The sequence below is a fragment of the Ceratina calcarata genome, unplaced genomic scaffold (genome assembly GCF_001652005.2).
Source record: "Ceratina calcarata isolate Rehan_Ccalc_2016 unplaced genomic scaffold, ASM165200v1 scaffold121, whole genome shotgun sequence".
Taxonomy (NCBI): domain Eukaryota; kingdom Metazoa; phylum Arthropoda; class Insecta; order Hymenoptera; family Apidae; genus Ceratina; species Ceratina calcarata.
The window spans coordinates 199,484-213,713 of record NW_017133085.1 but is presented as its reverse complement, the minus strand read 5'-3'; the positions used below and the strand labels follow the sequence as shown (position 1 = coordinate 213,713).

General features: G+C 46.6%; 1 protein-coding gene and 1 long non-coding RNA gene across 2 annotated transcripts in view; one reads left to right on the top strand and one right to left on the bottom strand.

The window, feature by feature from the left end:
- Positions 1-298: 298 nt before the first annotated feature.
- Positions 299-14,230, top strand: part of LOC108626315 (uncharacterized) — a 109,975-nt gene continuing 96,043 nt past the window's right edge. Inside the window, exons 1-2 of the mRNA XM_018026913.2 lie at positions 299-452; positions 533-1,852. Of these exons, the coding sequence (XP_017882402.2) occupies positions 299-452; positions 533-1,852 (1,474 nt within the window). The remainder of the gene's footprint in view (positions 453-532; positions 1,853-14,230) is intronic.
- The window catches only part of LOC113464554 (uncharacterized), a 5,314-nt gene continuing 4,468 nt past the window's right edge, over positions 13,385-14,230 (bottom strand). The window contains exons 2-3 of the long non-coding RNA XR_003389400.1: positions 13,754-13,961; positions 13,385-13,665 (exon numbers count right to left, since the gene is read on the bottom strand). This is a non-coding gene — a long non-coding RNA (uncharacterized LOC113464554). The remainder of the gene's footprint in view (positions 13,666-13,753; positions 13,962-14,230) is intronic.

Genomic DNA, 14,230 nt, shown 5'->3' with positions numbered 1-14,230 from the left:
ACACGATCCATCGTTATTTGTTGCAGACATTTCGTAAGCCGTCCAGACCGATAATCGTGTCCGCGTGGCGAATATTCGGAGCGTCAGAAGCCGGTGGTACGTGGAAACGGGAGGAGAGGATGCCAGGGCGAGCGGACGAAACGCGCGGACTCGCGAAGGCTCGTCCGGCGAACGTTCGTGATGAGGATCGGCGTGGCTCGCGATGATGGCGGAACGCGATTGCGTAGCAGCGATATCGTCGGACGAGTTCGCGCGACGCAGTAACCTCTGTGGAAACGTTCGACACGCGACGGGATAAATGCGAGACCGAAACCTCGTGGGTGGACCTGTTGTCGCGGCGACGAAGAAGAGGAAGAAGAAAAAGAGACACCTGGAGTCGGCTCGGTACAAGCGTAACTCGGATCGTTGGTGGCTGTGGATGAGAGCAGGTGTACAAAGGAAGAGCGGCCACGGTAGTTTTGATGTAGATCAAGAAGACGAAGAAGAAGAGGCGGAGGAGGAGTCGAGGAACCTTGGCGCAGTTAACGGAGAGACGGATACGCAGGAGGGGGAGGTGGAAACAACGAGGAAGATTCGTCCAGGCAAGATCCATCATCGGCAAGATCGGCCTACGACCAGCTGGACTGGACGGCCTCGCGAGTTTTCGTGGTAAGGCCGTGGGTTGTGGGGGCCACCACGGGGGCGGGGGTGGGTTTGCCCCTGCTTCTTCTCGTCGTCGCTGTTCTTGGCAATCAAACGTGCACGACGACGGCTGCGCCGGTGGTGTCCGATCCGTACGTGTCCCTCGATGCTACGCCTCCTCGTCTTCTGCCTCGTTCAACGGACCGTTCATCGTCGTATTTGTCTTCCTCCTGGAGAACGAGGACTCGATTTTCCAATCACCAACCGGAAAATCTCTCCAGGCGAAAGCGTTCTTCGAAAGGAGGACTGGATTACCACGAAGTATCGTCGTCGCTAATAGCTGAACAAGACGGGGTTCGGTTGCGCTCTCCCGAGAAACCAACGACAATCGATACCATCGGAAGAAAGGATCCTTTTTCCCCTGTATTGGCGGGCAGAAGAGGAGGCGGGAGAGGAGGAAGAGGAAGAGGAGGTCTGGCTCACGAGAGGACCAAGTCGGGACGACGGCACGTTGTAAGCTTACTGGGCGATCAAGGATCGACACCTTTAGGCCTCGTTGAACCGTCCTGGTTGCCGACGAAATTTTCCCGGTTCCGTCACGTGGAACCTTCGTCGACCCTTATTGAGAAAATCAAACCAGAACATCGCCGGGGTACCATCTCGGACCTCGAGGACTATATCAGTGATAAATTGCCGACAGAGGACCGCTCGACAATCACGGCGACGACGACGGTGACTACGGTGCCGATCGCATGGACCACCATACCGTTTCGTTTGGTTCATCGAACCGTGCCACGGTTACCGGACGACGATAGTGCGGCGGTTCAATTCGCGACCGGAAGACGTAACAGGAAAGCGAAAGACGAACGGGGAGGAGGAGTTGTGGGTGTCTCGTCTCGTAAGGACGTGTTCGCGGACGGTAGTGGTGAGGTAAAAGGTGGTGGTGGTGGTGTTGTCGAGTGGACCACAACAGTTGCCGGGCCGATGTCATCGTGGTCGTATCCCGAGGATGAGGAGCCGGGAGCTGGAAGCGTAAGGACACGCCCGAGCCCGGAGGAGGCGGTGAGCGAGGACGGCGACGAGGAGACCGCGGGTGGTGGAGAACAGGTCAAGGTCACCGTAGCACAGGCCAAAGGCTCGTCGTCTACATCGACCACAGCGAGGACCACGGGTACGTCGCAGACGACGACACAGTTGCCACCGCCGAGTCAAGATACCTCTATGGAAGCACGTGAGTAGTACCACGAAATTCCTACTCCCCTTTTCTGCGTCGCTCTTTCTCTCTGCCTATTTCTTTCTTCCTCTTCGTGGCTCTTCTTCCATCTACCGCGAAAACCACACGGATCCTCTCTTACTGCCGCGGAGAGCTACACGCGTGTTCCTTGCGTTGCTCGTTTTGCCGCGCCTCTCCCTACGGATGTGTTTACAGGAACCGAAGCTCAGCGCAGGACCCTTGGTCAGGTTATTTTTAACTATTTTAACCGTGCGGCCACTTTCTCCGACCTCCCTTCGCCCTTTCTTCCCTTCTTCGTGCTCTCGTCTCCGCGGTGGCTCGACCGCCCTACTGTTCCGGGAGCAGGACACTCGTATTCCGCTCTCTGAGTTCTTTCGGTTGCACCCTTTCGGTGTTCGAGTCCTTCGAATAATGACTTCTTTTCTTCTTTGTTTCTTGAGCTTTCTTCGCCGTCTTTTTAATACTCAAACTGCGATGAGAGCCCGTGAATAAGCACTTCCTGGTTACAAGATAGATCAACGATTCTTCTGATGTGTCTTGACTTTTTTATTACGCCAATCATTAGTTGAAAAATTCGCACTTAGCAGAGTTTATCGCACAGTTAGAGTATCAATTAAAAACTCGCTCGAAAATTTTACTACATTACCGTAGAATATTCGATGATAATTAAGCACATAGCGAATTTACTCGTGAATATTGAAGCGCGTTCATGGAAGGAAGAAAGAATCCGCGTATAAAAGCGGGCGGACACGGGGGAGGGCAAGAGGTAAGGACGAAGAAGGGAAGCTCGCCGGTGAAACGTGTGCATCTCGTGTGTTTTCGATTACGCTTGCACGGCCGTACGCCGGCTGCGTACGACGTACGGCTCGTGACTTCGCGTATGAATCAGCCAGCTATTCTTTTCGCGCACTGGCCGACCGTCGACTCCGTCTCTTCTCTCTGCACGGTCGTTCCTCGCGCGCTCTGTTCCGCTTTTACCTCGTCTCCCTCGCGAATGAACTGGGCAAACACGACCGAATCCACGCCAGCGAGCGATCTTCTCCTCGCAGCCTCCCTTTTTCACCCTTCGCGACGACGAAATCGCCTCGGCTTTCCTTCCTCGTCAACTTCTGTTCTGTGATGAAATCAAGCCTGAGCTCATAGTTACACACATATCCTAACATTTTATTATTAATTTGTTTCCACTTGAAATACTTGGACTGGAGAATGTGTACATTATTGTTGACATTTACCGTATATTCAGTGTCCGAGGTAATTTGCATTGTTAAAAGTCGGCGTAGGATCGTTAACGACGTTGCGGTTTGATCTGACGTGGATAACTTGATAGATCAAGAAGCTGATCTACGAAGTTGTTCAGATGCATTATATAGTAGGCGTACTCGCATGAATATTCTTCCAGGCTAGATTTGTATCTCGCTTCAACTCGTGTCCGGACGGGATAATTTACACAACGGAGCAGTTACCTCCTTTAAGTTGCATAAACACAACAGATAACGCTCTTGCGCTGTGTAGTTACAGTTTTCCAACCATCTCTAAATGTTCACACGCATACAAAAACGATTGTAGATTTTTCAGAACGTTTCGTGTGAATATTAAATCGCATATGCATATACTTCGTTCGCAAAGGTATTTAAGCCGACATAAGAAATTGAGCTGCGTGTACATTCGGAGCGTGTAAATTTTCTTATTATGAAATCATATGTAGGATTACTTTGCATGGTATGAAAGAGGTGCATGTTCAATTAAACCAAGTACTTAATGACATGCAAAAACAACTACAGGCATTTTAGAGAATTCTAATCACGTTAAATTCCTTGGAGAAAGAGATAGGTATTTAAAAGTTACCCACCTTGAACGTTTGAACAGGATCGAGTGCTTTTGTCTTGAGATTGACAAGATTGTTCGAAAGACGATTGCTAAATCTAATCGGCAGTTATATCAACGGGACCGGAACAATTAGCGCAAAGTTATCGGCGGTATATTGAAATCGGCACAAAGAATGTGCGTTCCTTTCTTATTTTTTAAACGCTGCGGCGCTTTGTGGGCGTAGCGGTTGTTTGCAAAATAATATCGCGATATCTGTACCGCGTGTTTGGTGAATGTCGCTTTTAAAAGCCCTGATAAAGCCGCGGAACTGAGAGCGCACGTTTATTTTAGATTATAATATTGTATTACACATACACGTGCACATACATGAATGTATACATACACGTATTATATATATATCGTCTCGTGTAATCTCGATAAATAGCTCGTTAATTCCGCTTGATCATAATAAGATGACCGCGTATTGGCAGCGCGCCAAAAATTTGGACATTCCCAGATTCTACCCGGTCCCTTGTCTCCCTCCCTTTCTTTTTATACCCCCCACCCCCGTACAGCCTCTCGCTGGTTCCTTTTCATTTTTTGCGTCCGACGATTCATTGCTTCTCCTAATTAACGCACCCTCCTACCAAAGATTCATGCTTCTTTGAAGTAAGCTAATATCGTTCCACGAAACTTACCGCGGTTAATCCACAGGGATTCTTTGGGCCAAGTTTTATAAAGTGTAGCTCCTTCGTACTTCGCGTATTTTTATAATATAATCGTGAATAGAATTTGGTAGTCAGTCCCTTCGGACAGTCGAACGTGTAATTTTAACTTGGCTTCATGATTTTCATTGATTCCTCCTTCTGGAGTCTGTTGACCGGTACATTACACTTTAAATGGATCGGGGTCAGAAGATTGAGTCCAGTTTATTACATTAAGATAACCGAGATCATTGTCTGTCTAATAGACTTAATCTCCTGCGTGCGTGTTTCCGTAAATGAAATTCGTATGTAGATGTACGCCCGACGAATCCAGGTGACTTTATTAGTTATTGAACTCTGAACGAACGGACAATTTATGTAATTAGTTCCCGAAAGAGATAGAGAGTGGCATATTTAAGTCTTTGATCATTTTTTTTTATCAACGATCACAAATTTGAAACGCTGTCTTGGGTCAGTCTGCTTTGTTAACAGTAATTCCTAATCAAGATTTAACAATCTGCTATTCTTTTGTTTCTCAGCCACGTGTAAGCACTTTAGTAATTAGCGTGGCTCGTGCAGTCCGATAAGAAATCACGAGAGATATTTCAAGCTTTCTGGAAATCTACCGATTTGATTATCCAAATTCATCATGTTCTTTCTTATCGCTTTCATCGAGCGTTTCGAACAGAAGCGAGGAACATCGTCGGGTCTTCGGTGTACGCGAGATTTTCATTGGTACCGTTCTACGTGCAAAGATGAAACTTTCTCCAAGCAACGGTTCGATGTAGGTAGTTGACGGCCACTTACGGAAATACGCGAAATTTGTCAAGCGAAACGCGAGTTGCACGTTCACTCCGCGGCCCTCCGGTGTATTCCGATGTTGTTACTTAACGTGTTTATTTCGGTAAGCTTCTGTAACCCTCGAGGCGTTTTTTTACGAGCTAATTCGTGATCTGGATAGTTCCCAAAGGCGAGTTCTGGTGACTACGCGATACCGGGTACCCGGTATAAGAGGAATGACTAAATGGTCTGACTAACCGGTCAGGTATTCCAAAACCTGGCCTTATTTTCACCGCTATACAGAACTGACACGTGAGTGACAAGGAGGGCAGGCAGTTTTTGCGCGGAGCAATACCGTACGAATTCCAGCCGGTATTTTAGTGGTTTTCATCGCACGACGCGATCCCAAGGGACGGTAAACAGATTTCGCGTTCGGAACGATAAATTTACCGTCGCGGCGACTTTATTTTAAACGTATCGCGCTATTCTCGCACCGTTGAATTCGTCAAGATACGTATTCGCTACAAGCCCCGCGGTTCCCGATTCTACTACGTAAGCGGAAACCATAACGTAACCCGCCTTTCTTAAATAATCATTTCCATCATGTCGTTTCGCCAGTTAGTTATCTTCTTCTATCACGTAACAGAACACGCGAAAGACAAGATAAGAACAACTTTATTTTATGTTCGTCACTTCTTTATGTCTGCTGGCTTCACATTTTACGAATGAATAAGTACGTCTCAAGTTTTGGCGAGTTATCGAACTTCAATGATGAGAGCTGGTAGGTGCTAATTCACCGACCGAGACGTAACATGCAATCTGAAAATTAGTCCACTGGGAGTTACAATGTACGTAACTGATCGTGATCAGCCGTAGACAGATAATCTGGGGCGGAGGCTGTTACATGTGCACGCACGAACTTTAACGACGATCCTCGAAGAATAGGACGAGGAATCTTTATGCCGTGAAACAATGGGCCCGAGCAAAGCCGGGTAGACATGATGATTATCTTTATGACTTTGTAATAGTATAATGACCTGTTATTAGACGGACAAATTGGTTCTAATAATTACAACGTCTGAGGGTATCTTCCCACGGTGGAAGCAACCGATACGCGATGGTGGCGGCGTTCGGACCCGGGGTCTGATTCTTACGGTCACGCGAAAATATGCAAACTGTCCCAGGAATTTCACGCGCGATCCTCGCCGCGATGCGAAACGCGAGCACCGCCTTTCTCCCGCCCACCGATGCAGATTTATTTGCGCTTTCGTTCCGCGGTAATTATTCACCGAGACTCTGGATCTCGATCCCTCCTTGAAAGCTAAAGTGCACCGCGTAAACTGTATCGTTAAAGACAGTAATGTAGATTTGATTTATGGCCGGGCCGCGATACGTCTGCTATTTTTAAAATCGCACATAAAAAAGAAATTTTTCGCGTTCCTTCGGCTCGTTACATGCCAGCTCGAGGAGATCCTGGTTAAATGTCTCTCTGGGGTTCGGACGGGGGTTTTATAAATGTTTCATCGAATTCCGTTTATTCACTTTTTATTATGGGTATTTCGCTTTGCTGAGCGTCGTTCTGAAATAAGTTTCTCTTGATCGCGCGACATTACGACGGACAGTAAAAGGGTTAAACATTTATGCCACGGTTGAGACTTTGGCGCGCACGGCCGAGCGAAACCCCTCGATCGAGCCGTGGCTCTCGACAAATGCCTCGCGGATTCGTAATTTTTGTTCTCCCCTCGGCGAGAAGGGAGAATAAGAAAGCGAGCTAAGGGGAGTGAAAGAGAAGGATAGGAGATGAGGAGAGTAAATACATAGACGGTGAGAGAGAGAAGCGGGTGGCACAGAGGGGATCCAAGTACAACGAACAGAACCGTAGGACGGAAGAGATGGTTGGAAAAAGAGAAGATCGCGAGGTGGAAAAAGTGACTGAAGAGGGAGAGAGAAGGAGAGAGAGACTGGAGGTAACTCTCCTGCGGAAAGGAGCACTCCTGCGATGAGGAGGATCGGAGGGATGGGCTGGAGAGAAACAAGAAAAGGGTTAACGTCCTTTCGTTCGCTCCTTGCTCTCTATCCCTCTCTCTCTCTCTCTCTCTCTCTCTCTACCCTTCTCTCTCTTCCTCATGCTGTCGTCGTTCTCGCTTGCTTTCTCTGTCACTCTCTGCCTCTCCTTCGAGTCTCTCTCGTCAGCACTCTTTCCATTCTGTTCTCTGCCTCTGCCCTGGTTCTCCCGACGTTTTTCTTCCTATCTCCCTTTTTGCTCTTCTCCGCGCCCTTCTTCTTCAGCATCGAACGAGAAAAGAAGCTGGAGCGGTCGCAAGTTCTGCGCTCGCACTGTCTTCCCTCCGTTCCTCCTTCCCTCTTGTGTTCACGGGTTCTCTGCCGTTTATTATTCATCGGCAAGGAAAATTTATATACGTCTTACCGCTCGCCGTCATACTTAATTCTCGATTTACGATTCCGCGCCTCTCACCTTTCTTTTTCGTCGGCGCTGCATATCTGATGTCGACGGACCCAGAGTGCTTCTTCGCCGATTCTCTTCGCCTTTCCTCTCTCCTGCGAGCAACTTTTGTTCCTTCTGGCTCCTCGCTTTTTCCATCGCTCTCCTCTCCGTCTAAATTTCCCTTGGCGACGCTTGATAATAGCCCCTCGGCAGGGACCGAGGGCCGCGGTGATCTTTGAAAGTGAATTATGAACGAACCCACGGAAAGTTGGCCTTGTTTTAAGCACTGCGTGCGGTTAACTATTTTCGCTTTTGTTAGTCGGAGTTCGGATTAAATTCGTCGGCTTATGCTTCGCAGTCACAACATTCATGTAAATCTCTCAAATTCCCGGAAAGGATTAGTTAAGTCAGATGTATACTTATACTTTACATATTAACCAAACGATCGATACTATATAATTTTGTTAATTATAAATTAGCTGTCATCAGCTTCAACATACCTGGTTGGAAACTACGCACTCTCTGAATTATCTCTGAATTATTTAATGCAAAGGACGACCAACGGCAATATATCATATTCGCCCCTTGATATTTAATTCATGTCCTGAAATTGCATTGAACTTAGAGAGTACATGCATGTCCCAAACTTCTAATTTGTCCCTGTCAATAAACCGGATCGAGCGTGAAAATCCAGCGCCCGATACATCGATCAATCACGGAGGCCGTAACGCTGTTGCACAAGCTAGCACCTCGGTGCAACGCCGTGCAGTATAAAGACCTTCGCTCCTCGTTTTCCGAGCGATCGTGATTTATTTCGTTAGGGCGTGATACTTCTTCGAACGCCGTCGTGTCCGTATCTTTGAATTCGTCTAATAGATTTAGGGCAGCTTTGGATCTAAGGGTAGCTGGCGTAGGTATAGGTCAACGACAGAGGGGCGCGAAAGGGCTCGGTCGCTATGGAAACCCTGGCGCAGCGCGTTGACTGTGGGGTGCCTCAAGTTTTTTATGGGCTGGACGATTGTCGGAGGGTCGAGGCTCTAAAAATCGTTACACAGACCTAGATATTCGCCTCTCCTCGACGCCCTCCCGTTGAGGATGCCTGTATTCCCTTCGGCTGCGAACTTTGTGCAATTAAATACGTACATACGTTCTAGTCTTCTTGTTTTAAAAAAAAAAATAGAGAGAACTAATTTTATCAAAATATACATTTTGAATATCTTGTAACGGGATAGAAATTGAAATTTTAATGAGAACGAACAGTCTTCAATTAAAGATAATAGAGCCATCTAGTTTAATCAATCAATTGATTTCGACACTATTACCTTCAGAAAGTTTCCATTAATTTGGAATCTCCAATAGCTAACTGAATTTAATTGAGAAATGGCGCCTACACGATTCTCTGGAGCATAGTTGATTTAGCTCTCGGTGTTGTAGGATTAGGGTGAAGGAACCCGCACGACCTAGCTAGCTCAATTGATCAGCTCAGTCGACCAGTAAACGGAAGGTTCCGGGTACGATTCACGGTTCGGTAAACCACCCTTTTTCCCCGGATCTTTGTCCAAACACCTAAGAACTGCCCCAAAATCCAACCCCGACGAACAGTCGAACACAGATCAAACACGGGGAGCGTGTTCGAACGGTTGTAGGCTGCGAGCTAATTGTAGATTAAAAGCATGGTAGAAGGGTGTATCCTGGTGGTAAAACAGTATCGTCGGATGCCGATCCACCATTCCCGGTGTTCGCGTCACAACCGGGAAAGTAGCGGAGTTACGGCCGACACGCAACGACGCTCTTTCCCGTTTTATTCGTAGGGTGGCAATGCGCTTGAAGCCTCGGCTGCTGCAAATTCGCAGCCCTTCATCGCTTTACGTCCTCTCCCGGCTTCTCCCTCCGGGGAGCTTGAAGGATATATACACGTATATATACGGAATATTGCGAGAGAGCACCACCACGGCACGGAGACCGATGGGAGAGATCGTAGGAACCGTCGCTCGTATTTGCCCCTGGTGCTGGAAGAAAGGACGAGAGAGGAAAACGACGCCGGGGTTTGGTACCCTCCACGACTCTCGGGCTCTTTTCTAACTCGAAGGGAGAAGAGAGGACGGATCGAGAAGGGTGCAAGGGAGGGGTGGATGGGCGAAAGGGTACTAGGTAGGGGTGGCAAAGGTGGCAAGGGACGGGGAGGCCGGCGGAGAGGGTGAAAGGCGAAAGAGAGATGGAAAGTTGGTTCGTGCTATAAAGTATTGACTGACTGTTGTACAGCGAACTATATGTACCCCCGGCTCTATAATACCGGGCAGAGTTCACTCGGCCCTCGCCTCCAGCCAGGAGGAATAATGCGACTTCCGGAACCGAGGAAATACCTTTCAGCTTTTTAAGAGCTCTATGCCGAGCGAGAATCCGGCCGAAAGGAAAAATAAAAGGAGCGAACTCCGGAGTTACAGCTTGCTCGTTCGTTAATACGCGTAATCATGTTGGATACCATCGTCGGGGTCAGCCATGACCGAGGTTGTCGGTTAAAGGGATGAGCCACGGGTTTGCTCAACGGACACCTATTTGTCATTGCTTCCTCTAATCGTGTATCACATTGTTGGGGCACGGCGCGCGCGTGATAAACGAGCGCAAGAACTTGGCGTATTCTTTTGGATTACGCAGTTTCCTCCATGTTGAGCGTGAGATCTTCGAACGAACTTTCTTGAATGTAGCACTGGTTGTAAGGTAAATTCGAACCAGACAGTTGTTTAGAAATGATGATTAATCGACCGTTCCACGGTTATACGCGTGTAATACCCCGTGGTTAATGTGTAACGATCATTGAACCAGGTTCGCGAGAAGTCATCTCTCATAATCACTCGTTAAAAGATTGCCCCGGCAATTCGTACGTTACGGTAGTTATTTGAGAATAATAATTCTTGACGGAATTGATGGTTGTGCGTGATGAAGCCGGTGCTTCTACCTACGCCGTGGCGTGAGATGTCACGGCTCGTGGTATCTCTATTTCAAAATTAATGCGATAGACTCACGCTGGGAGTACGATTGAGTTACGCGGATGCACGGAAAAACTGAACTCGTTGATGTATGGTGTTTACTGAACTGTACTGCGAAATGCAGGTGGTGAAAGTCGTAACGTAACCGGTACGATGATTAAATGTAATCATCACTGTCATTCCTTGATATATTCTGCTGTTTTTTCTTCTACGCTTTGCAGTTGTTCGAATTATACGAACAGTCGATGAATCTTGCTTAATTCTTCGCAGTGCAAATGACAAAATATTGCAACACGTCTAGTCGGGGCGTTATTTTTTTTTATTGTAAATTCGATACCATCGAGTCACGGAATTACATCGATTATTTGTCGGATACGTAGCTAGCTACCAATCATTTCGAGTCGGCGCGACGAGCCGGAAATTCAAATCCCGTCGCCATTAATTGTACATGTAAATGTTAATTACTGGCGGTAAATCGCGCGCGACTGGAAAAAGTTTAACCGTGCGGGTGATCTCGATGAGCGTTCGTCGCGTCGTCGATTTTAATGGGCGTCTAGCGTGTGTGTACGAACGTCCGCGCACGAATGCGCTCGAAACGGGATGTTCGGCCTAATTACCGCGTTTTATCAATAGGGATTCTTCCGCGCGGCCGTCTAATGGAGTGTCTAGGCACTGTAATCTGTAGTGGGAAGCACGTGACACAATTTCGAAGCCGGGTTCGTCGACCCACCGCATACTCGATTGCGTCATTGTCGCTGACGTTCTCTACGCGCTGAGCCGATGCGATGTGCCAGCCGCGTCTCTGCCGTCGAATTTATGACGTTGCGATCCACACGACGACGTTTAAGTTCGCACGCAACGTATACCGTGTCGTTTGCTAGCAATCGCCTTACAATTTTATAAAATCAGCGAAATTGCATCTAAATTTACGATTTTATCCGGTATGGTATCTCTGTCTTTTTCAGCTTGAAAAAGGGAGAAAGCATGTACCTACAGCTATAAGGACAAATCGTGAATCTGGCCTCGGCTTTCGAGCGGAATCGACCGGATTCGACTTCAGAATTCGAGGAATTCCTCGCGGGCTATTTTTATTGTTATTATGGAGGAACGGTGGGTAGTGGAATGTTATATTTGACATTTTCCCGAGTTAATGTTCCTTGATTTGATATTTGTGGTTTGTGTTCGAATTGAGGTTGTTGGTTGAGGATATGTTTTCGGATGAGATAGAAGAAGAATAACAAAAAAGATATTCCTAGAGAATATCATTCCAGGGTTGAGTAGTCACGTATTTCTTATTATATTTAGAACCATTATTGCTTGCTGCCTCGTGATTGGATTTAGGTAATCCTTTATTTAGTCGGAGAATCTAATCCGTTAGATATTTTTTCCATAGACATAACAACTGAGATTTCTTACTCTTCATCAATCAACTTCGGAAATCTACTCGTTTCATACTGATCGCTTAGGGGAGTTTTGCGAATTAAAGTGATAAAGGTCAATAAGCAGAGAGAATATAAGTCCAATTTATAACACGTCACAACTTGAATTAAGGTATCAAGTAAATTTCGCCATTAGTTTAACCCTCAGTCTTATTCCTTCATTCATGTTGCAATAATAACAGATTAGAGAATAATTCTTGAATGGACATACATGAAAAATAAGATTGAGAAGCGTTTATTAAAGAACAGACTCTCGCTGGCAGAAATAAGGGAATGAAAGAAATATCGTGGTAGGAACGATTAGTTTGCAAACCGGCAATTAACCGGTCACGCGTCGTTTCCACGCGTCCCATTAACCGGTCGAGTTTGTACGTACAGTTGAAAACACCCCGTATATCCCAACGCTGACACCGTCGCCGCGTCAGACCCTCCTCCCTTTGATTTAATCCGTTCTCCCTGTTCTCTTTATCCCTCTGCGGCGCGAGGAGCGCGTGCAGCGAAAAAAGGGAAGGAGAGAGGGTGCATTGGGTAGGGTAGGAAAATGGTGCCAAGTGCACAGTACTGGGGCATCGACCAGCAGTCGTTCGCGATTGTCGTATATCCAATACTCCTGGCCATTTTCCACCGGCACCTCGATACCAACCTTTCTGAAAAAAGAATCCATTACGTTTAACGATCATAGTAATCATAGTTTGTAAGCGAATCAATTAAATGATTTCTAAGTTTCTTGGATAATAAAATTTAATAAGATCCTTTAATTTATATGGTTACGTGCATCTTTTTTGTTTTCATGAATTTTGTAATTGGACTGCAAATTGTAGTTCGAATACTTTTAAATTGCAGTGGACGTAGGATCGTGATTGAAACACGAACGCGTGGAATTCTCGCGATTCCTTCCCCTTTCAGAGCGTTCGGAATTCTTCGACTACGCGCAATCACGGTAACGCCGAAATCGTGTTTGCTGTGCGCGAGGAAGTCGTCTATATATTCGCGTCGGCCACGGAATTAAATCAATGCTCCCTAATGAGCACTTCTAAATCGTCGGTAATGCTCGCGGCTGTCATTCACCCACCGTAATCACGATCATTCGCCGGGTTCTTTGTTGTCGGCCCGGCGTATTCCCCTGGCTACCATGAAAAGAACGACACGGTAATCAAACGCCATCTCGACGCGCGCGTTACTCCCCCGACTTTCGCGTTTATATCCTTCTCGCACGATGTTGAACATCGATTTTCTCATCGGCATTCGCACAGCTTCCTTCGGATCGCTTCAAGAATCCACATGTTGATCCCAAAAGTTGTCAATCGATCGAAGAAAAATTCCGTCGATCATACCCGATTATCGATCCTTAGAAGTACTTACTAGTTATTGGAAGGAATCGGAATCAAGCAAGATTTCGATACATCTTGGAAATGATTGAAAAATGTTCAACCTTGTTTATTAAATTGTTTTCGCTTATCATGAAACCGTCAAATGATATTTCGGATTCATTTATATTTTCCTTATAGACAATTTAGTAGCTGGCAAATAATTCAACTCGGTCGGTGGTGTGTGCCTATAAGTCGAACGTGTAGTAGAGGCTGTTTAGGAGGGAAGCTGCAGACTAAACAAAAATAACCTCTTGCGGCGTGCACGTTGCCGTTGGTGGCTGCCACCGAGAAAAGAAAGTGACATAAGCATATTTCTAGTATGAAGAAATCTAACGTATCTCCCCAGTGAACACATCTCGGACGTACATATACTGAACTCGTTTTGAAACGGGTCTCACCCGTAGCTTTCTGTCTTTTTTTTCCTTGTATTTCCTTCCCCCGATTAGGAAAGGGCTCTATTCTGATGCTCACTCGTGTATGCTCGTCGTGCCTTTACGCTGAATCGGCTCCGTTTCGTTTTGCTTCCTTTTCAGGCATGTCTACGCCTAAACCGCCGCGACAAATTTCTCGTGAACTGTTATCGATATTAAAAAGAAAAAAATAGAGGAATTATTTCATAATCAAAGTACGTTCTGTTATAAGCGAAAAAATGTTGGCCCGATATTTGGACATAGTGAAACATAAAACTGACGTTGGTGAAGTACAGTCGTACGTGTAGATACGGAAGTTTAATGATATTGTGGAAATCGCGGAGTTTGATTTTCGACTCGGGGAAGAGTTATAAAGCGAGTCATAAATTTCGTCGGATATTAAGCAGGATTTAAGGATGTATTGGCTATACAG